We start from the raw sequence: 21,877 nt of genomic DNA on the forward strand, positions 1-21,877 counted from the left end.
CTCCAAACCCAATGATTTGGTCAGCCTGGAGTAATGTTAAAGTTGCTTATTGCTCTAAGGTTTTTGGTTTCGAGTTGCCCTCTGGAACTCATTGAATGCTGATGAACTGGTCTCCGAGTGGGCTGTTAATGCCCAGATGCATCCAACTGAAATGCACCACTTTGTGGCTTGTAGCCTTACTCTCAAACTTGATTTGTGATAAATATCTAATCCGCTAAGACACCAGATGTGCCCTCTGTCCCTGAGTGAGGCTATATTTAGGCTCAGATCCAGAGGTAAGAAAATAGCAGAACAAGTTAAAATAAATGTGGAGAAAATATATAAATTGGTTGTCTAAATGTGAATATTAGGAAAATATTGGCCATCTTCAATTTGTAGCTGCCAAAATTATAGTTTGTTAGCTATGCAACTCTGAGGTCTTTGATTTCTCATGGTCCAGAGCTCCATGCAGTCTGATAAACTGAAGGAAAGCTGTTTAAAAATTGCTAAGTAGAGAAATTTTCTACTGAGACTAAAATGGTTACAAGAGCTTGCTCATCCTATTCTGCCCTATTGACAAAAGTCCATAACAGTATATTATATAATTGATTGTAGTTTACAAGATTCTTTTGGCATAGCGGTTAGCACAACGAACGTGGGTTCGAATCCCATGCTGCTTGTAAGAAGTTTATGTGTTCTCCCCATGTCTGTGTGGGTTTTCTCTGGTTTCCGCCCACCCTTCAAAAATGTACCGGGGTATAGGTTAATGGGGTGCCATTTGGGTGGCACAGACTTGTGGGCCAAATCGGCCTGTTACAACGCTGTATGTCTATTTTTTTTTTAATTAATTTTTCTGACTGCATCTCACAGGACTGATGTACGAAGAGAAAGGTGAGAAAAAACCCCAACATGTATACAAATCTGTGTGGGACTACATTGACCGCCTGAGTAAGAAGACACCGATCTTCTTCAATTATCTTTACGCACCCGAAGATGGGGAGGTGAGGTTTCTTGCTGTTTGCTATGAAAATGGAGGCTTTCTTCAAAATAACTGGTGGCTTTTATGCATTTTTAATTTATATTTTAAAATTTAAACCTTCTGCAGGGTAACAGGAGCCCATGCCGCCCAAATATCCCAATTAAAGTCCAACCCCCGTGCTTTTTTGACGGGTGGGTGGAAACTGGAGTACCCAGAGAAACTCACACAGACACTGGGAGAACATACAAATGCCTTATAATGGCGCTGAATTCACACCCGGGTCGCTGGCGATGAAGTAGCGTTGCATTTGCTGCTACGCTGACTGTGATTGCTCTATTAACTATTAATTTAACAGTGGCAAAAATCACATGGAAAATTAATACAACTGATTGATGGTTTATGGATCCCATTGATTCAAGTCTCTTGTTAAACTGCAGGTTCTGAGGCCCTATGGTAACATTTCCAACCTGAAGGTCTGGGATTACTACACACATGAGACGCTTTCAGAAGGACCACCATATGATTGGGAGCTGGTGTACGGTCGACGAGAACAGATGGATGATGGGGAAAGGACCGATACCATGGCTCCTCAGACACAGCGCAAGATTGTCTGGCCCTGTTATGACAACCAGAATAAGACAGAACCAGATGCCATCAGCAAACTGTTGGAGGTGAAGTTCATGTTGAGCGTTAAATTAGTGTGTGTGGGCAATATCCAATGGTCATCTCTAAACTCAGTGTGTGGGCAGTGCTTGTGGGTTCCCACCAGACACTATGATTGTTTTTATGGGTCACATGTAAGTCAGCAAGCAGCCAGTTTCCTCTGGCTGTGTGTGCCAATCTGTCCTTGAGAAGTTACAAACAATTGGCCCCTAATAGAAGACTACCCCTGTGCCTCATTTTAAATGTCAGTAAATCTGACTGTGAGTGATGTAGTTCTGTGAATGATTACTAGGGTTTGTGAAACTTGTGCTTCTTTAGAACTGAACAGTTTTTCTCGAGTTTGGCAGGGTGACTTCAAAAGCAGTCGAATTCCCTTGATAAATCTCTCCACTTTCCTCTTTTAAAATCTTGTTTAAAGACTTAAGTTAAGCTTTTGAATCTTTACCATTGATATAACGTCAAGTTGTTGTTTAACAAGTTCCTGTGAAGAATTTGGAGTGTTTTGGGATATTATTGGTGCCTAGCAGATGGAAATTGTTAACCTATGGAAAGATAGATTGAGGAGAAATGGGTTGCATTTTTGAAAGTAATCAGCTGTCCTTTTCTCTACTGGAGTTAGGGATCTGAACTGGATTATTGGTCCTTATTTCCAACAGAACTGGTGTAGAATGAATGAATGAATGTGTTTGACTGGGAATGGAAGGGTTATCATACAAGGAGCATTTGACAGCCCTTGGCCTGTATTCGCTAGAATTTAGGAGAATGAGAGGGATCTCACTGAAGCATTTTGAATGTTGAAAGGCATGAACAGGGTAGATATTGAAAGGTTCTTTCCCATGGTGGGAGAGTCTAGGACAAGAGGGCACAGCTTCAGGATTAAAGTGCATCTGCTCAGACTAGAGATGTGTAGGAATTTGTTCAGCCAGAGGGTGGTGAATTGGTTACCATAGGCAGTTGTGGAGGCCAGGTTATTGGGTGTATTTAAATCAAAGATTGATAGATTCTTGTTTTGCCAGGGCCTCAAAGGTTATGGGCAGTGGGGCTGAGTGGGAAATTGATCAGTACATGATTGAATGGCAGGGCAGACTCGATGGGCTGAACATGAGGCACGTGAATCTGGTAACCTGACTAATTAAAAACCAAGCAGAAGGAGGTTGTGGGGTACCTGATCTGATCTTGTACTGAACAATATAGTGTGAATTTAGGAATGATCAAATTTGTACCCAATAGGAGTTGCAGATGTTGGAGTGTGAGCTGGGTCAAGTTCCGGATAAATGGAAGGAAACTTGGGATAAGATTAAAACAACCCAGCGGACGGAGAGCAAGCAGGAGGGTAAGGTAGGTCAGCACTTGAATACGAATGTATTTACAGGAAGGTGTCCTGTCTTAATTTCAAGAATAAGATCTGAATACAAGCTGTCAAAACAAAATTTTTCTGGACCACGGTACGTGTACACACACACAACACACACACACACACACACACACACACACACACACACACACACACACACACACAATAATTGCATATATACATAGATATAATTGAAAATTAAATATATATGAATATTTTGGGATGATTTACTCGATAACAGGATACTGTTCATCAATCTCATAGCCTACGGGAAGAAGCTATTTCTCAGCCTGGCAGTCCTGATTTTGATGCTCCCCTACCTCCTCCTTGATGGTAGTGGGTCAAAGATACTATGTGCTGGATGGAAAGGGTCTTCTACAATTCTTTTCCTGTCCATGGCTGTCCTTGAGGGATTGTGGCATGCCAGGATGTGTTGTAACATCATGTTTCCCATGTTGCTGTGACCCTGTCTCTTCAACAAGAAAAAGCAAGTATGAGTGGGTAGCAAACCCACCTTGTGCTCAGTCGTCAACAGCAAATGTGGATTTATGCATGCATAACTCAGAATGATAATGACTGATCTAGTAGTAAAGGATCCTCTAGGAATAAATGATTATATAAAGCATCTTTAATAGTGAGCCAGATGTGAGGGGTCTGGTGACCTACTTCTGCATATCTGCTTGTGGAAGAAGAATAAGACCCTTCCTGTGACTGTTAAATAATAAACACTGATGCAAAGCCACATTAGGGCTGTCGATCAAAGGTGGTTTTAAGGGGACAAGGCTTTTGGACAGTTGCTGTGCTTTGAACTTTTGACAGCAGTGGCAGGGCCACCTAAAGGGAGTGATTAAGTTCACACCCACAAGAGTCCTATTTCTTGGAGTGTTTTAGAGGGAATGAATGGTAGAGTGAATCTATAGAGGAACTTGAAAACGACTAAAGATACTAAAATTAAGTCATTGATTCAGCAGGGATTTGGGTTTAGGGTTAGGGTGCACGATATTTGGTGTGAGTTCAAACCTTATTTTCAGAGAGCGAAATGGCAGAGTCTTACCAGGGGGCTTTGGAATGATAGAATCGTTCGTGAAGATTCAACAAATTGTAGAAAAATCAGTGTTTACGAACTGTGTGATACATTGAAAGTTTTGGCAGACTATAGGAATGAGTAGAGGCTTAAATGGTTGGCTTTACTGTCAAAGTTGCCTGGGAGCTCCTCACACTTGATGCTCAGAGAAAATGAATAGGTGCAGAAAAATATGTATTTTATTGTTAGGGTAGGGGATGTATAGAGTAAATATTGGGAGGAATGAGTTTTAAGAAGGTGATGTTTGAAGTACTAAAGTCACAGAAGGTGGCAAATATAAAATAGGTAGTATTAAATTATCCATTTTAGAAAAGTAATGAAAAAGTAGAACATTCTTAAAACTGAGGATTGAGCTTGTATATGAATCGAAATGTTCATATTGCAAAGACAACAAGCAATTATGAAAGCAAATAATTTGTGTTTATTACAAAAGAGCAAGAATACGAGAATAAAGAAGCTTGGCTGAAACTTTGTAGATTTTTGGTGGGGTTCAAGCGAAATTCAAGTAGATTAATTTCCTGGCATGAAGAGAGTCTAAATCATGGGAGAAATTTGTGAAAATGGAAAGGTGGTCTCATTGAAATGTCAGAAATGGAAGAGAGTTTGACCTGGTAGATGCTTGTGAGTGTGAAGTGGGTATTGGGAACTATTCATTGTACAGAGAGGGAGTTGTACAGTGACTGAGTGGGAATGGCAGGGCAGGTCCCTGGTGAATGAGAGGGAACGGCAAGGCAGATGCACTGTGCATGGGTGGGTGGGAACAGTAGGACCGGTGTCTTGTGGGTGGTGGTAGAGAATGGCAGAGTGGGTGCCCTGTGGGTGAGTGTGAATGACGAGGCGGGTGCCCTGTGGATGGGTAGGAATGGTGGGACAGTAGGATGGGTGCAAATAATGGGATGAGTACCCAGCTGGTGGATGCAGTGTAAATTGGGGAGTGGACAAGGAAGATGGTTGTCTGGCTCTTCTCTGCTGATTCCCTTCTTTTTGCAGCACTTATCTTCAAGTTCCCTGCTGATGTCATCAAGCCTATCACACCATCGGAGATCGCAGTGTGTGTATTTGCATGAGGCAGCTGTTGGATCCACTTTGAATCTGAGTCTGGACACAGACAGCAGCACCACTTCCACTCCCTCCAGTGGTGTATTGGGACGAAAGAGCACAAGTACCTTGTACAGCCAATTCCAGACATCAGAGAGTGAGCACAGGTAGGGGAGGGGAAAGCTCCAGAGAGGAGAGAGGGGAAATGAGGAATAACTTCATTGCACATGTGGTTGTTCATTATGATGCTTTAAATACTGGTTTCGTTTTGCATTTGTATATTAACTCTGAACGTGTAAAACCTTTCACATGTTGATCTGCTGATGGTTTCTAATGCACCAGGAGAGAGTGGGAAAGATAGGCATCCCCCAGTAGATGGATTGCAGTTTTGAAGGGTTATGTTTTAAACCTAAGATTAAACAAGTAACTGGTCTAGAAAATGCAGTCAATTTTCAGTCATTCTTTTGTAACACAGCTCCCCAAACTGCAAGGTTGCTGGCCAGACGGGTTATTATTAACAATACAAGTGGTTTTTCTCACTTCCTTCATGATTTGTGAATTCTTGTCAGGATTTTGCATTGTAACTTCTTAACCAGCACCTCTTCACCCACAATAAAAACGGATTCCTTCTGTGTGCCATGAATATTTTGGGATCAACATGTCATCAAGGTAACATTTCGAAGCAGATAATTTGTCAATCTTACATATGTCAGTGAAATCACTGATCATTCTAAATCTGTTCAGTCTCACGAAGAGATCAACATTTCAATTACATGCTGAAACCAGGGATCAAGTCTTTGTTCAAGCACATTTGACCTCGGTTAACATAAAACATTACAGCACAGTTCTGGCCTGTCAGCTCACTGACCAATGTAAACCTACTCCACAACAATGTAAAAGTTCCCTATCCCACACCCACAGCCTATTTTTCTAACATCCACGTGCAGCCTCTCTTGCTGTGCTTTACGTTACCATGATTTCTGTTATTCCAGGTCGTACGAGGGAGTGCTGTACAAGAGGGGCGCTTTACTCAAAGCTTGGAAATCACGCTGGTTCGTACTTGATAAAACCAAACATCAGGTAACCCTGCACCCATGTGTGCTCTTCTGTCTTGTTATGCAGAGGGGCCCTGCAGTATCCCGGACAGGCGGCTTAAAAACCACCCAGGCATAAAGTAAAAACAAACAGTACTCGACTTAGTTACACAATCATTATTGAGGTTGATTGTAAAAATTTAAGATGATGCAGCCATGAGATAGATATGCAATGGAGATGCAGTTTATTGTGAATAAGTGATCCACTTTGGTAAGAAAGTATGTGGAGAAGCATGATGGTGAGATTTAGAGTCTAAAAGCAAGAGGCCTGGGATTGAATCCCCACATATCTTGAGAGCACCATCTGAAAGGAAATGTAATTTACGTACAATGCAGCCATCAAAATTAGTGAGTATTTTCATGGGGAATGGATCTAAATTGGAGAGCAATTCTAAAGAAATGGCAGTCACTATTGGCACATTTGCTGATTTTATGAAGCGAGATGGAGGGTTTAAACATCAGTCTGGCAATGCGTGCATGTTTCATCAGATCAATCAAATGTGAGGTATGGTGAATTGTTTAATGTCACATGAACCAAGATCAAGTTTTGTTTAGCATGTTGTTGACCCAAACCAGAGTGCAGCCAGTAGTGCAGTAGTGAAAGGAAAGTGCAGTGTAACAAAGCCAAAGCATAGGGTAAAAGAAAAGTACCTGTAGTTAAAATAGAGCAAGAACTTTATATTTTTACCAACAAGGGGTACATTTAAAAGTCTAATAATAGGAGGGAAAAAAAACTGTCCTTAAATCTAGAGGTTCATTTTCAGGCTGATGCATCTTCTGCCAGAAGAGAGTGGAAACTGTGTTCCTTCATGATATTCAAGCTAAGCCGTAGCAAGCTGGGCCTTAAGATATAGCTCACAGAGACTGCCATTAAACCAGAAGTAGGACATAATACTACCTGAGGTCGTACCAGAATCTTTATGCTATCTTTTACAGCTGAGATATTATGACAGTAAATCAGACACGGATGTGAAAGGGATTGTGGATCTTGCAGAAGTGGAATCTGTTACTTTGGGAACTGCAGCAATGGGAGCTCCCAAAAACATTGAGGAAAAAGCCTTCTTTGATGTGAGTCTAACAGCAACACTGCAGATTTTATTGCTTCACAGTGATCATTTGCAGACAAACTAAAACTAAGCTCTTTTTACTCTAGCTGAAAACAACAAAAAGAGTTTACAACTTTTGTGCCCAGGACTGCCAGAGTGCCCAGCAGTGGATTGATAAAATACAGAGCTGCTTGTCAGATGCATGAGCACCTTACACTGTAAGCATTGCCCATGTCGAGCTGGGTATAAAGCTTATGTCACTTGGATCTCTCTCGCTAATGGACAGTAGCTGTTGTATGGAACCAGAGCATTGGTGGAATTAGTAGCTTCTCAGCCACCCAGTCACAGAGTCCAAAATAATTGGTGAGGACAGTGAATGGATGTCTGGCTGACCACATCCAACATTGACCTATTTGTGTGATTGTTGATGGAAATCCATTTGAGATTTGGGAGCTGCTTGGAGTGATGGTGAAGAGGGAGAGAAGTTGAGGAACATTTTACAACTAAAGATGGTTCAGATTAGAATGAGAATAAAGCAAATACAAAACCCTTTAATACTTTCTTCTTCAGAACCTTTCTCGCATGGTAAGATTTCCTCTACTAGTTCTGTTAGGGTTGACATTTTTGGTCGCAAACTAACCTAAATGTTGTCGGCTGAAAATCTCATTCACCAAATTAGTTCAGAGGTTTGAGAACATGAGCCATACTTTTTTGATAAATTGCATTTTCATAGCATATGTGGATTGATGTTCAATCATTTTGGCTGCCTTTATTATCAATGTTGTGACATTTGTAATTAATATTTGCAGGGCTGCTGCAAACACCAGGTCCATATGGCAGCAGGAAAACTTGAGCAAATTAAAAAAGTTTGAGGGTGCAGCTCTTGCATCAGAAATAAGTCAACTCAAAATAAGGGGAATGTCCAAATTCATTTGTCTTTAAGTAAATTCTTCAAAGAAAAGATAAGCTTTAAAAAATTATGGCAGTTCACTGTTTACAAATAAATTTGGGAATAATTTTTGCTTGGGTCTGATTTTTGAGCCCCAAGAGAAATCTCCCACACAGCTGAAGAATGATGTGGAAATCTACATATAACTTTGCCAAGAGGAAAGCTCCAGCTTTCTGAAGCCTATGGGGGCTAGTGGGTTAATAATTTTGAACAGCTCCTTTTGAAATGACTAAATTCCTTCAAACTGCAAGGATAACAATAGGACAGTTAGGGACATGTCTGTGTGATTGATTCTACATTAAATTATGCAAAAGGAGTAGGGCCTGACAAGTGGTATATGCTCAATGTTTACAGGTACAGCTGTGAAAGGTTGTGTGCAGTGAAGTTGCTTTGACCAACTCCAGATTGCATCTCTCCTACTTCCTCCCAACATTGCTTAGTCTTTGCTTCTTTTGAGGGCAACTGGGAGCGGGTGCATGAGAGGGCGTGAATTCTTCTGCACAGAAACCTCACAGCTGTGACATTTTAGCAGTGTTGTAGCTTTGATTCTGTTAGTTTTGTACAGCTGTACATAGTTTAATCTGTGTTCTATTTATGCAACAGCTTCCTAATTATCAATGTACAGACAGATTGGATGATATTGAGTTTGTGTATCTACATGTATTTGCATTTTTTCAGTGCTGTATCTTTGAAGAAAGCAAAATCACTGAGTCAGCCACTGCTGGCTCGATATTCTGCATCTGGCCAACCCACTTCAATGGAGTCCGTGAGCATTTCTGCTCTGGTCAAGCAGCCTGAGTATTAGAGCATCAGGAAACAACTACTGTATGTTATTGATTTCAGTGTTTACAATGCAGTCTCAGTGATCAGCTGGTAGATTTTAATTGGTACTTCTCAATAAATGTGTTCAAAATTAGATTTAAAAAAAAAGCATACTTGGGGTGAATCGAGCAAAATGGATGAGTGCTTGCCCATGTGACTTGGTGTCTCAACTTCTCACAGTCTGAGTTCATATATTCTTGGGTTGTTTTAGTAGATGGTTTCCTGTTACAAATTTTCCTGTTTCGTGTTAATATATTGTGATTACTGATAATAGAATCTCTCAATCTGCCAATATCATGGACTCTCACTCTTCTACAAGCAGTTCCAGTACATGGTGCAGTTTGTGCTTTTTCACAATGTCTTAACTTCTGAATTGTTACTTGTAGTTCTCTGTTGTCAGATCTCTGATCTAATTCTATTGTAAGCACTTGTTTCCAATTAACTTCTAACATTGTTAAAGTTGTACAGTGTTATCATAAAGACCGAAAAATATTGCTGGCCTCACTGAGATCCTGGGATTTTTAAGTTGTTTGTTCTGCTTTTGTTAAAAAACACTGCCCTTAAAAGTTGATTAATCAAAGGTTTGGCATGGAAACTTATTTCTGAAAAGTTTAACAAACATCTGATCTTCCCATTGTCATAAAGCATTGAAATGTTTTCTAAAGCCTGAAAACTGTACCTTAACCCAATCATAATCATCTAAATTAAAGAATATTTCATTAATATTAAAAGTTGGAGCAGGGTATTGGAATGAGTGGAAGTGGCCTTTTGTTCCTAGTTAACGTGCCTCTTTATCATTCTGCTTTGTTCTTTGGATAATGCTAAGCATAAAGCCAGAATGTGCCGGAAATACTCTCAGGTTTTTAAGGAATAGTCCATGAAAACACACATGTGTTTTATTTTGAAGTACTTTTAAAACTAGTTTATTTCCAGGATTTCTATTTGTTTTCATTTTCTCTGGAATTAAGAATCTAACCCTTTTTTTTTTATGGATAATGGAAACTGAGCACACTGAACTTTCAGATTGCCCCTTCCACAGCTTGTCCAAAGGGGCTACGGATGTGGATGACTTGCAGAGACAACTCTGTGGTTGAGTTTGTCCCAACTTAACATCGGTTTTTAAAAATAATTTTAATAGTATATGTTTGGTTGCCTATTTCCTGAGGCGAGAAAACATGTTTCCACCCCGTGACACATTTATCTTGCAACCAGAGCAAGGGTTGGGAGGAGAATAAAGCAAGCTTCAATTTTCTCCATTTAAAATTTTCATTAATTTCCAGTATGGATTAGGTAAAAATTTCTCAAACACAACTGGATCTATCAATGCTGGACCTATTCTGCAAAGCTCCCTTTGTCATCCCAGGAAATATTTTCAGAGCAGATGCAACATAGATGAGGACCTCCCCCTTTCACCATTTTGTCAAATATCCTCTGGACAGATTAGCATGAGTTGCAATTTTATCCACGTTCTTACAATGTCATGCAGAATCTTCTAGATTAGAACAACTTTTCATTTATCTAATGCAACAGAAATACATTCCTATTCCATGTAACAGCTGTTTGGAACTTCTTTGATTAGCAGGAATGACTTTAACTTTTGCTGTGAGCTATGCCCCAGCTGATTTTGGGGTAAGGAATGTCCACTGCAGGAGACTAAGACCAGAACCTAGGTAAGGCTGAAGCATGTGTAAAGTAATATGCACTGGTCCATTCATTACCTTGAAGAGTTTCCAAAGCTGGCTGCTGCATTCCACATCATTTCATCTCAGTGAGCCTTGTGAAGTCTGGGGGATAAAGAAAACCTCCCCTTTCCACTATCCAAATGTGCATCAGCTCTGCTCTTGGCTCCCGTGGTAGAATGTTCACTACTTCAGAGATTCTACAGCTTCATTTCATGCTGTCCAGAGCCCCACTTAGTGATCTACCTGATGCTCCAGTCTTTTATCATAGAATAGCAAAATATCAAGTTGCTGTCCATACACATGATTGTAATGTTGAGTCCCTGTTTATTGTATGTATATATGACTTTTGGAGGGGGGGGGGCTGAAGCACGGTTGATGAAGTAGCATTTTATTTGGCACTTTGTGAATATTTTGGCATATTGAGCCATTAATTGAATTTCCAAAATCCTCTGTTCAGGCGGTGTTTAGTTTAAGTGATGTTTTCTGTCCCTTCCCACACTTAAAATCATTTTACTTGTGTTCTAAACTTTTAATTTTGAAAATACTTTTATTCAAAATATGAAGATAATTTGTACATATTCTCAATTTACATTTCCTGTATAAAGAATCCATATTGTAAAATACAGTAACCATGTAGAGTTTGGGATTTCTATTAGCATCTGTAAATTGTGGTCTCCATACAGAGTCCTGTATTGTGCTTAGAAAAGAGGAAAAACTGAAATTTAATTAAAATATATATTAAAGTGTTTGGTATAAGTCATTCTTTAAAACTAAATGCACAAGTCTGCAGGTATGCAAGGCAGTCAGGGCTCATTTGCTATCACTTCTATGTATAAAATGATGCATTTGATCTCATCTTACCTCGTCAGGAACATCCTGTGACCTATGCTTGATATTTCCTACATACATATTTAGATCATTAATATATGTAATAGGTGGTTAGGTCTAATTAGTGATCCTTGTAAATCACTGCTTGTATCAATCCTTCATTACTGATTATTATTAAATCAATTTTTGATTTAGAGTCCATGGGATGCAGGGCAAGTCTCCCACATTGGAGTAAGGTTCACTCATTAAATTAATTCTGATTTAAATGTAATGTTCCGATGAAGCAATATTTTGGTATAATCCTATTTCCTTACAATATCTGTCCATTCTGGTTGAGTAATTCCACTTTCCAGCAAGTTCAATGTAAATCTCTTTGGCTTGGCTTCGCGGACGAAGATTTATGGAGGGATAATGTCAGCTGCAGGCTCGTTTGTGGTTGTCAAGTCCGATGCGGGACAGGCAGACACGGTTGCAAGGGAAAATGTTGGTTGGGTTTTGGGTTTTTCCTCCTTTGTCTTTTATCAGTGAGGTGGGCTCTGCGGTCTTCTTCAAAGGAGGTTGCTGCCCGCCGAACTGTGAGGCGCCAAGATGCACGGTTTGAGGGGATATCAGCCCACTGGCGGTGGTCAATGTGGCAGGCACCAAGAGATTTCTTTAAGCAGTCCTTGTACCTCTTCTTTGGTGCACCTCTGTCTCGGTGGCCAGTGGAGAGCTCGTCATATAACACGATCTTGGGAAGGCGATGGTCCTCCATTCTGGAGACGTGACCTACCCAGCGCAGTTTGATCTTCAGCAGCATGGATTCGATGCTGTCGGCCTCTACCCAAGTCTCACTATTTGTTATCCAGAAGCCATGGCAAAAGAAATTGCAGAAAATAGATTAAAATTGACGCACCTCACCATGAGTACGCCTGGAATTGGCTGATCTCAGGACTGGTCAGTACCGAAGGTGAGACCGCCTAGGAACACCAGGTGCCGTAGGTTTCTGTGAGGGTGATGGTTAAAGGTGCAACTCTGTCTGCCTTACAGTAGACAAAAGTTAAAGAATTTCATATGTTACATTCTAAATGTAGTATTACATACTAATAATGGAAGGTTTTAATTCACTTACCCAGCATTTCCCAATCCCCACAGGTGCCAGATAACAGGAGTTTTTAACTGAACTCCTATTCCTTCTCGATCAGCAGTTGAAGGATTCAAACCAGGTTACAGACTGCTAGAGATTGGCTCATGAGAACCAGGTATCAAAACCAGGATTTGAGAGGGTGCTGATGGCAAGGCAGGGCTCCCAAAGAGTCCCAGATCTTAACAGTTTCACTTCAGACCAGGGGCTGAGGAACTACTGAAGCATGGACACTCTGAAGGGATTCCTTCTCTTCTTGATAGCAGAGCCAGACTAACAGCATCTCTGTACTTTTTCAAGCAAAAAAAGTGTATTATGCACATGACAATAAAAGAACCTGAACAATACAAATGTTCTTGTGGAGGTCAATCATACCCAAGTTACTCAAGTTGTGGACTGGTGGACCTTCATAGTGTTCATCAGTGAAATCAAAGAGATTGTTATCTAATTGCCTAACTAGATCAATAATTTGAATACCTGAGACCATTGGTTAGGTACTCATCAGCAGGAATGGGATTAGTGTGCCATTAGCTATCAGATATCATTTACTGTGATGTAATAAAACAGAAATGTAACATTGCATAAAATTGCCATAAGACAAACAAAGATTTACTATTAGTATTGCCCAGCACAACTTGCAGCCAGAGAAAGAAACAAATGGAGTGTTCATAAATTCACAACTTGCATTTTAAACCTTGGGACTATCATTCTGGTAAATGTCGCTGAACTAGGACATTGTACAAACCATGACTGTAATCATTAAAATTGATCAAAGTGATTTTAATGCTTGAGGGTTGACCGTAAAGATATTTCCATTCTTTTAGGACTAAAGACCATGAACTGAAAATTAAGTTTGTATGGAGAAATGCACCTGTTGAAAACAAGTTTTGAAAAAAATACTCCACTAGTCAATCAGCATCTTATGGAAATGGAGATTTTTTTCTTTGGTCTATTAAAATTACTACATTCAAAGAGTGGAAGGAAGTTTGCAACCCCTCTACATGTGGCAACTATCGATGACTCAATTTTAATGATCCAACTTTGAATTGTTATTAAAGAATAAGGATGATCTCATGAAGAGGACTGAGGGCTGCTATTACTATAATTTATTCCTTTTGGCTCCTGCTCTCCTACCAGTAAAGAGTTCTCAATCCCTTCTGTTGGAAGAGGGAACAATCAGACTTGTATAGGTTCTCAAGCTCCAGAAATGGGTTATCCTTTGTCCCCTTCCCTCCAAAAAATATTTTTTAATACCCAGTTACAGAACGCCACATCTTACTCCAGGTGCAACATCTTCATTGCCCAGAACTCAAGGGTTTCTTCTTCCCCCACCATACATTCAAACATTAACTCATACTTTGCTCCATATCAGACACATGCACAGGCTACAACCAATTCTATTCCTTTTTTAAAAAAAAATAACAATGAAGTTGAAATTACAATTCAGGCACAAAATGTTAGGGAATGTTTCTGAAAAGGCCTTTATTAAGATTAAATCAGTTTCAGGAAAGGTAACTATGCTTCAGCAATTTCAGTATGGTTTGTTTCAGCTCTCTGATTTCCTGTTAGATTAATGCCAGTTATCAGGATCACAGTCTCCACAGGGAACGTAAAATACCTTCATAGATGGGTTTACAGCAGCTAAAGCTCAAAGTGTTTACATAAACCAAAAGAACATTACATTAACACCAGGGAAATTTCAGAAGGGCTTCCCATAATTTTTTACATAAGCACAAATACATACCATGGCAGAACGAGGCAAATGCTCCATGCATACAATTTAAGATTTGGCTGTTTGTTTATTTCAAAGAGGCACATTAACCAAGTTTTCCCTATTCTACTGTGAAAAATACAATTTACTCACATGCCATTAAAACAGCAAACCAATGCCCTTTGTAGCCTCATGGTTTATTCCTAAGTTGAAGTGAAAAATAAATGCACAGCCATCAAGTAAAATATATAAATTCTTGTTTTAAGAGATAGACTTTATTCAAAAAGCATTTCCTACCATTATCTGGTAACAGTGACATTGACCCACAACTCAAAGCAGTGTTCCAATGTTACAGTCTAAACTAATGTCACCACCGTTAACCTGCACGAGAAGAATATAGGAGAGAGGGCAGGGTGGGGAAGACATGACCTAACCATCAAAATAGAGGGCAATTTGACACCAAGGTAAAAGGCTCTTTCACGCAGGGTAAAGATAAGTGAACAAAAAGAACAATGGTTTAACCAGTCAACACCTGATTGCTGCAGTTAAGCTAAAATTGCTTATGAATCTGTTCACCGTATAACTGGTACTTCTCACAAGTGAAGATTTAAAAAATGCTGCAGTTTAGCTGATGACTGAACAAGGGTTCATGTGTCCTCATTTTCAAAATCTGAAACAATGCAGCCATGCTCACTGCAAAACCTCTTTTGCTGGAATCAACGTACAGCACGAACATTGATGGGTATGAACTCAGAAGAGGGGGCATTATTGTGCATCAAACAACCATTTAAAATACTCCATGGTCCAAAAGTCAAAAGATTAAATAAGCTCTGTGGGATACTTTGTGTGATTCATCCAGATACACATTTAGAATTGCAATGGGAATCTATTATTGTTGGAAGCAGGATGCAAAGTTCTCTTAGTCACAAACGCAGTTATAATTTGCAACTAAGAGACATCTTGTGCTGTTACTCCTCAAACTGGTCCTGCAAGGAACATCATGCATTGTTGAATGATAGGATAATTCCGTCCAACTTTTGATCAATTTAAACATGCATTATAAAGAGCTGCAAACAAAAAGATGAAATGCAAAATAAGGATTCAGAATGGAAAAAAGGTGGGGAAAAAAGGCTGTTACAAGTCTTTGAATTCAAGTCCTAGCAGTTGTCACACCAATGTAGGCGAGATCATGAAGGTCATTCTTCTCCTACAGTTTGGACAGCTCTTGAGACAACCAGTCCAGTCCCTCGTACAAACCAGCACCCTGGATAGCACATGTAGATTGTATGTGGCACTGTGAAGGCAAGGAGAGGGAAATTAAAACTAACGAATCTCATCCAAAAAAATTATCATACAAGATGACCTTCTGTTCTGACACATAGTAAACAAACTACAAATTCAATGAAGGTAATGAATAAGTATGTAACAAACTTAAGTAATTGCAAGTTTCAAAATAATCTTGATTTTAGTTTTACAGAAGATTCTGCTTCAGTCTGCATCTTTAATGCAGGGACGGTCTAAAATTTGTGCAACATCTTAAACATGCAGCCATGTGGTAAGAGGCAGTGGGGGAGAGGGGGAAAACAAGGTATTAACTAGCATTAAAGTGAAGAAGAACATAGGTAACTTTTACACCTCCTACGAAGGACATTAAAATCCATAATTGAAATCATTAATTACAATCAGAAAACATAGTCTTCGTGGGTATTGAGAAAGAGTAATAAAGAACCAGTAAGCTATCCTCTAATTCTGGTTCCATCGCTCCTTAGTCGTTTCATGAAGAATAGCTCCCGTTGGGACATTATTTATATGCAAGCCTCCAGACTGAGGCAAATGCTCTTGGGGTATATTTGCACATTAAAAATGGCAAGTAGCATTTTATCAATTAAAGCAACAGAGTTGAGGTGTGTTATTTTCAACAGCAGTTCTGGGAAATATAAAGGTACTTGCCTACATTATCTTTCAATATCTGCACATCACAAAATAAATGAAAATTGAAATGTAATAACTTTTGATAAATTTGAGGTTCGATAGTCTGGATCAAAAGATTACCTTTTTAAGCTTTATACAATTACAAGGGGCATGCATAAACTGAGTGTTCAGTCTTTTTCCCTCACGGAGTTTCCTGAGCTAGAATAAGGGCAGAGATTTAGGAGGGACCTGAGCGACAACAAGCTGTCAGATGATGCTACAAAAGCAGCATAATAATGACATTTAGGCAGGTTAGGAAGGACTTGGAAGGGCACAAACCAAATGCAAGCAAATGGGCCTAGCCCAGAATACTAACTTGGTCAGCACGGACAAGTTTGGCCAAAGGGCCTGCTCAGGCTGTATGCCACTCACTATGCAGGTATGCTGCTCATCAATGTTATTCAACTCAGAGGCAAAAATCCTATAAGTAAAGCTATTTCAAACCATCATGAAGTTAAACCCACACTTCTTGATAAGAGTTCGCGATCAATTTGTGAGTTGCCATTAAAGCCCATCACCACCTTGCAGTGAATACTTTTACAATCTGGATCTTTTTTAAAAAAAAAACGCACAGCAATTATGCATGGTCTCATTTTGTAAATATAAAGCCTTACAGTTCTGTTGTTCGTGTGTTGTAATCCCAGTTTGTCAATAAGTTCTTTAATTGGCATGGCATTGGGCAAATCTTGCTTGTTCGCAAATATCAGTAACACTGCATCCTTCAGCTCATCCTCTTGCAGCTGGAAACAAAAGAAAGAATAAGTAACACAAATTCAGGAATTACAAGATCAGAATTTGTTGGAGCAAAATTAAGCTATTTGCTCATTAAGTCTGGTCTGCCATTTAAACCATGGCAGATGTATTTTTCCTCTCAACCTCATTCCCAAGCCTTCTCCCTATTACCATTATCACATCATTATTAATCAAGAACCTATCAACCTCCACTTTACAGAAACCCAGTAATTTGTTCACCACAACTATCTATGGCAACAAATTGCACAGCTTCACCACCCAAGAAGATGGTATACTATCTAAATAGCAGGACCTCAAATCTGTTAATCTCTGGACTGCTTCCAGTCCAATAAGCTAATTAATACAGGAATAGAAAGATAAATCAGCTAAACATGTGGCTGAAAGGATGGGCTTTAAATTCGTTAAGTATTGGCGCTAATTCTGGGGAAAGTGGGGCCTATACAAGGGGGATGAGTTGCATTGAAATACATCCTTTTGGGAAGAATTCAGCTGGTCAAACAGCATCCATGGGTAGAAATGGACAGTCAACATTCTGAGTTTAAACCTTTTCTCATGACCAAGAACAGGTGAATTTACATATATAAAGGGGGAAGGAAGCAGGAGGGGCCCCTGAGGGTGATAAGAAGATTGTTTTATGATTGGATGCCTGTGACTAGTGTACCACAGGGATCAGAGCTGAGACCTTTGCTTTTGTTTCACACATGAATAATTTGGATGTGAATGGCGGAGGCATAATCGCTGAGTTTACTAATTACAATAAGGAAGAGTTGTTGACGTGTGGGCGATAGGCTTAAAGGGTGACATCAATGGGTTTGTGAAATGGGTTGAGAAATGCGCAGAGAGTTTAATCCAGATAAATGCAAGATGATGAATTCTGAGAATATTAGTGAGGCATACTTCATGGTTGGGTCCTAGGCAGTATGAAATGTAAAACCTTGATGTAAAAAGCCAAAGGTCCTTAAATTTGGCAACACAGGTAGATAACACTATTAAGACAACATAAGGGATACAAGCCTTCATTGTTCAGGGAACTGAATACCAGAACAGGGAGGACGTGCTGGAGTACAGTGTCCAGTTCTGGTCACCTCACTATGAATAAGGTGACAGCAGTAGAAAGGATGCAGAAGAGATTCACCAAGATGCTGTCTGGGATGAAGGATTTCAGTCATGAGGAAAGAGTGGTGAGGCTGGATCTGCTTTCCCTGGTGCAGAGTTGGTTTAGAAAGGGCATCATTAAGAAATACAAAATGCGGGGAAACAGTAGACCACAGGAAACTTTTCCATACATTACAGGTGGATAAAACTAGAGATGGATAGATTTAGAGGAAGGGATAGGAGATTTAGAAGGGATCTTTTTCACCTAGCACGGTGAGTATCTGAAATACATTGCCCACGAGTGATATTTCAAAAGTATCTAGGCAAAATTTTGAATCACTTTGGCATTACAAGGTCCTTTCACACTGCCCTTGAAAGACAGAATTAACCACCTGTGGGAATGCAATGAAAACGGGATGGAATCATTTTTATCCCTTCAAGGTGGGTAATATCAGAGCCGAGGCATTTCGCATCAGCTCCAGTGTAAAAGACTTGCCCACCTTCCTGGGACACCAACACTGTAATGCTGCAGGACCTGCCTCTTTTTGAACTGGGATGCTGGGTCCCATTGAAAGGTCACACTGAACCAGCTTTTCTTGGTTCAGTGTGAACAACCTGACCTGGCTTTAAACATCTCTGTTTAAAAGGGTAATATGACTGACTTATTAAGAGATGGACACACAAACTTCAATGGCTTTAAATCAACTACCAATAATTCAGTAAAGACTAATAAATTTTTTCTTTATTTTCCAATTAATTCATTTGCTTTTCATATTATTTTGCTTTAAGATTAATATCAAACAGAACCACATGATGGGCACCCTGATTGATTTGCTAAAATGACGTGGGCATTCTAATCGATATATCAACTGTCCAATCTAATTCATTTTAATCAAGGCTGTTTTCGCAATCACAAGCTCTCATTCAAGATCATTTGGAATGTGGCAGCACCATGCAATTCTTGCTCCATTCAGTATTTGCTGAGGGTTTTATTGATTATTTTTATTAATTTTACACATGTATCCTTTAATTTCAGGGATCACCTAATACTGTATTTTTAAGCTAGAAGATGCACATTATATGTATACCAGGTTACCCCTCCCCCCACTCCAATAACTGCATGTGCATGCTATACAAGAATATTTTTACATGTTGAAAGAACGTGCACAATCAATAGCAGCCGTGGTAAAGACACATCGGCAATTTATAGTGAGTGTGGGAATATTAGCAAGCATGGGAATGTTCTGGCGGCAATGAAAGAATGGACACAATTTATAGCAGGAGTGGGAAATTTTGATCTTGGGAATCTCTTTGTATTGAATGCCATGGTATTCCTATAAACAGGACATTCTAGCTAAGGCACAGCACCTTATCAATGTTAATTGCCCAGACCCACCCCTGAGGGAGGAGATTAACATATCAAGTGCTTCTGATTTGAGACAAGGTTAGAATTAAAATCTAGCTGAACTCTGAAGCCCATCTTCAATCTATTAAATTAGCCACTTTCAGGTGGCCAGAATACCCGACTGTAAAGTCGCCTATTCTACCGCAATGCGGCTGTCGGGTGGCCACCTGAAAGTGGAGAACCCAGCCAAGAAGAGGACTTAACTAACCCTCCTTCTGTAGGTATATTCTCCAGCTTGGAGAATCCCCCGTTGCACCTAAAAGCAGCAGTGGGAGTACGGCCACAGTCCTCAGGACCAGCGTTCGCTCAGCACGCTCAGGTGACAGAAAGGAGTCTTCTCTGCAGCCACCTGAACATCCCAGCTGCAATCCCCCAGCCCCATCTGCCAGCGCATTATCTGTGTCCGAGCACCTGAAAGTGGCTTTTGATTCCTCTCCCGAGCTTGTTAATGTGTTACAGCAGGATATCATCGATTTAAAATGGGCAATGACACCTCGGGAGTTGATTGGGAGTTAATTGCAGGATATCAACTGTGGTAGATCCTGGTGTGTGCTTTGTCTCATTTAAATGCAAATTGCTTTTGCCATTAGGAATTTAGAATACTCTATCTGCACTTTATATGAGTGTGCATTATACAATTTTTTTTTATATAAACACAATTTATTATTTTCTGTGCATTATCTGCAAGTGCATGTTACATGCATGTTATACAAGTGAAAATATGTCATTATTCTCTCTGGCAAAAATTTCTCAGTGATATTTCACAAAGTTTCCAGCAAAGATTTTTGGATTTCCGCGAAATTAGAGATATGTAAATTGTTAGAAAAGAACCAAGATTATGTAGTTTATCAAATACTTTTGACATTGAAAGGCTACCTTTGTAGCTCCTTTAGCTGAAAAATCCACAATGGATACATCAAGGCAAATGGACCCAATTAAAAACAATACATTAGAGATGGCAAAGACCTGAAGACTAGAGAAGACCCTGAGCTGCACAGGAAAACTCAGAAAACTTGAGATACCCCCAGCTATCCTCTACTGTCATTACTCACCATTTTCTGTAGTTCTTCTATTGATTCCTGCACTCTTTCTCGGTCATTGCTGTCCACAACAAAGATTAGGCCCTAAAACAAATGCCATCAACAATTATTAGCAATTTAACATTCAAGCAACAGAATACCATTTGCTCCAACAGTGCATGAATTAAAAATAAATAAATATCACACAAGAAACTGAAGCAAAATAAAATCCAGATTTTAAGTTCTTATGGAGAAATGCAAGAGCCTTCACACCACTTTTAATCACATCTCCTTGCAATTCAATAAACCTCAAAGAACCTCACATCAGTATTTATTTCAAGCAAATGCCCAGACAGCAACACTGTTCACCACACCACAATTAATGTTGCTTTCCAATCACTATTTCACTTACATGATCAAATTTAGCATTGCTGGCACAGATTTACTCCATACTTGCAGGGAAAATCCAGAATTCAATTGAAAGTCAACACCTCAGTTACGAATGAAACTGTCCAACCTAGCTCCAAGCAATTGGAAAGGCACAACCTTATCAAGGACTGTCACGTGGCTTCATGTGGGGTCATGTCTTAAAACTTAATTGAGTTTTTAAGGAGGTGATGAAGGTGGCTGATAGATGTTGTGGACATGGTTATTTATTAAAGGTCCCTTATGGTAGACTGATCCAGAAGATAAAATGCACAAGATCCACAGTAAATTGAAATTTTAATTCATAATTGACTTGCCCACAGAAGGTAGTTAAGGAAGGATGTTATTCTGTCTGAAGATCCGTGACCATTTTTGTTCCTTGGGGAAATGTGGTGGGGCCCTGTTATTTGTGATATACATAAAGGATTTGAATGAAAATATAGATAGGTAGGTTAGCAAGTTTGCAAATCACACAAAAATTGATGTTGATGACAGTTTAGAGGACTATCAAAGAATACAGCAGGATATAAATCACTTGCAGATATGGGCAGAGAAATGATCAAGAATGAGATGTTGCACTTTGAAGGACAAATGCAAGGGGAACATGTAAATTAATGTCAAGAGAGTTAACTGCATTAATGTACAGTGGGATCTGGGACCCCAAGTACAGAGTGGCACTAACTGCAAGTATGAACATTCATCTATCATTTTAGTTGGTACATCGACAATTAACTCTCATCTCACACTTCCTGGATTAGAGGGGAGGAGTAAGGAGAGGTTGGACACACTTGGGTTCTTTTTCTCTAGTAGAGCATCAAAAGCTGTGAAAAGATCTGATAGAATTTTATAAAATTGT

General features: G+C 39.6%; 2 protein-coding genes across 14 annotated transcripts in view; one reads left to right on the plus strand and one right to left on the minus strand.

Moving 5' to 3' along the window:
- The window catches only part of sbf1 (SET binding factor 1), a 137,628-nt gene extending 123,933 nt beyond the window's left edge, over positions 1 to 13,695 (plus strand). For 10 of the 13 annotated variants that reach the window (XM_069908250.1, XM_069908253.1, XM_069908259.1 and 7 more), the window contains 7 exons: positions 850 to 980; positions 1,396 to 1,629; positions 2,852 to 2,959; positions 5,050 to 5,264; positions 6,090 to 6,177; positions 7,128 to 7,259; positions 7,345 to 11,436. In XM_069908250.1, the coding sequence (XP_069764351.1) occupies positions 850 to 980; positions 1,396 to 1,629; positions 2,852 to 2,959; positions 5,050 to 5,264; positions 6,090 to 6,177; positions 7,128 to 7,259; positions 7,345 to 7,443 (1,007 nt within the window). In that variant the 3' untranslated portion in view covers positions 7,444 to 11,436. Of the gene's footprint in view, positions 1 to 849; positions 981 to 1,395; positions 1,630 to 2,851; positions 2,960 to 5,049; positions 5,265 to 6,089; positions 6,178 to 7,127; positions 7,260 to 7,344; positions 11,437 to 12,652; positions 12,960 to 13,465 lie in introns of those variants that run through there. The other 3 variants (XM_069908248.1, XM_069908249.1, XM_069908247.1) reach the window with 3 other exon arrangements.
- A 403-nt stretch (positions 13,696 to 14,098) lies between these two features.
- The window catches only part of LOC138748324 (ADP-ribosylation factor 5), a 32,031-nt gene continuing 24,252 nt past the window's right edge, over positions 14,099 to 21,877 (minus strand). Inside the window, exons 4-6 of the mRNA XM_069908313.1 lie at positions 20,629 to 20,700; positions 16,938 to 17,063; positions 14,099 to 15,646 (exon numbers count right to left, since the gene is read on the minus strand). Coding sequence (XP_069764414.1) covers positions 15,560 to 15,646; positions 16,938 to 17,063; positions 20,629 to 20,700 — 285 coding nt within the window. The 3' untranslated portion in view covers positions 14,099 to 15,559. The remainder of the gene's footprint in view (positions 15,647 to 16,937; positions 17,064 to 20,628; positions 20,701 to 21,877) is intronic.

The sequence above is a fragment of the Narcine bancroftii genome, chromosome 13 (genome assembly GCF_036971445.1).
Source record: "Narcine bancroftii isolate sNarBan1 chromosome 13, sNarBan1.hap1, whole genome shotgun sequence".
Classification (NCBI taxonomy): Eukaryota; Metazoa; Chordata; class Chondrichthyes; order Torpediniformes; family Narcinidae; genus Narcine; species Narcine bancroftii.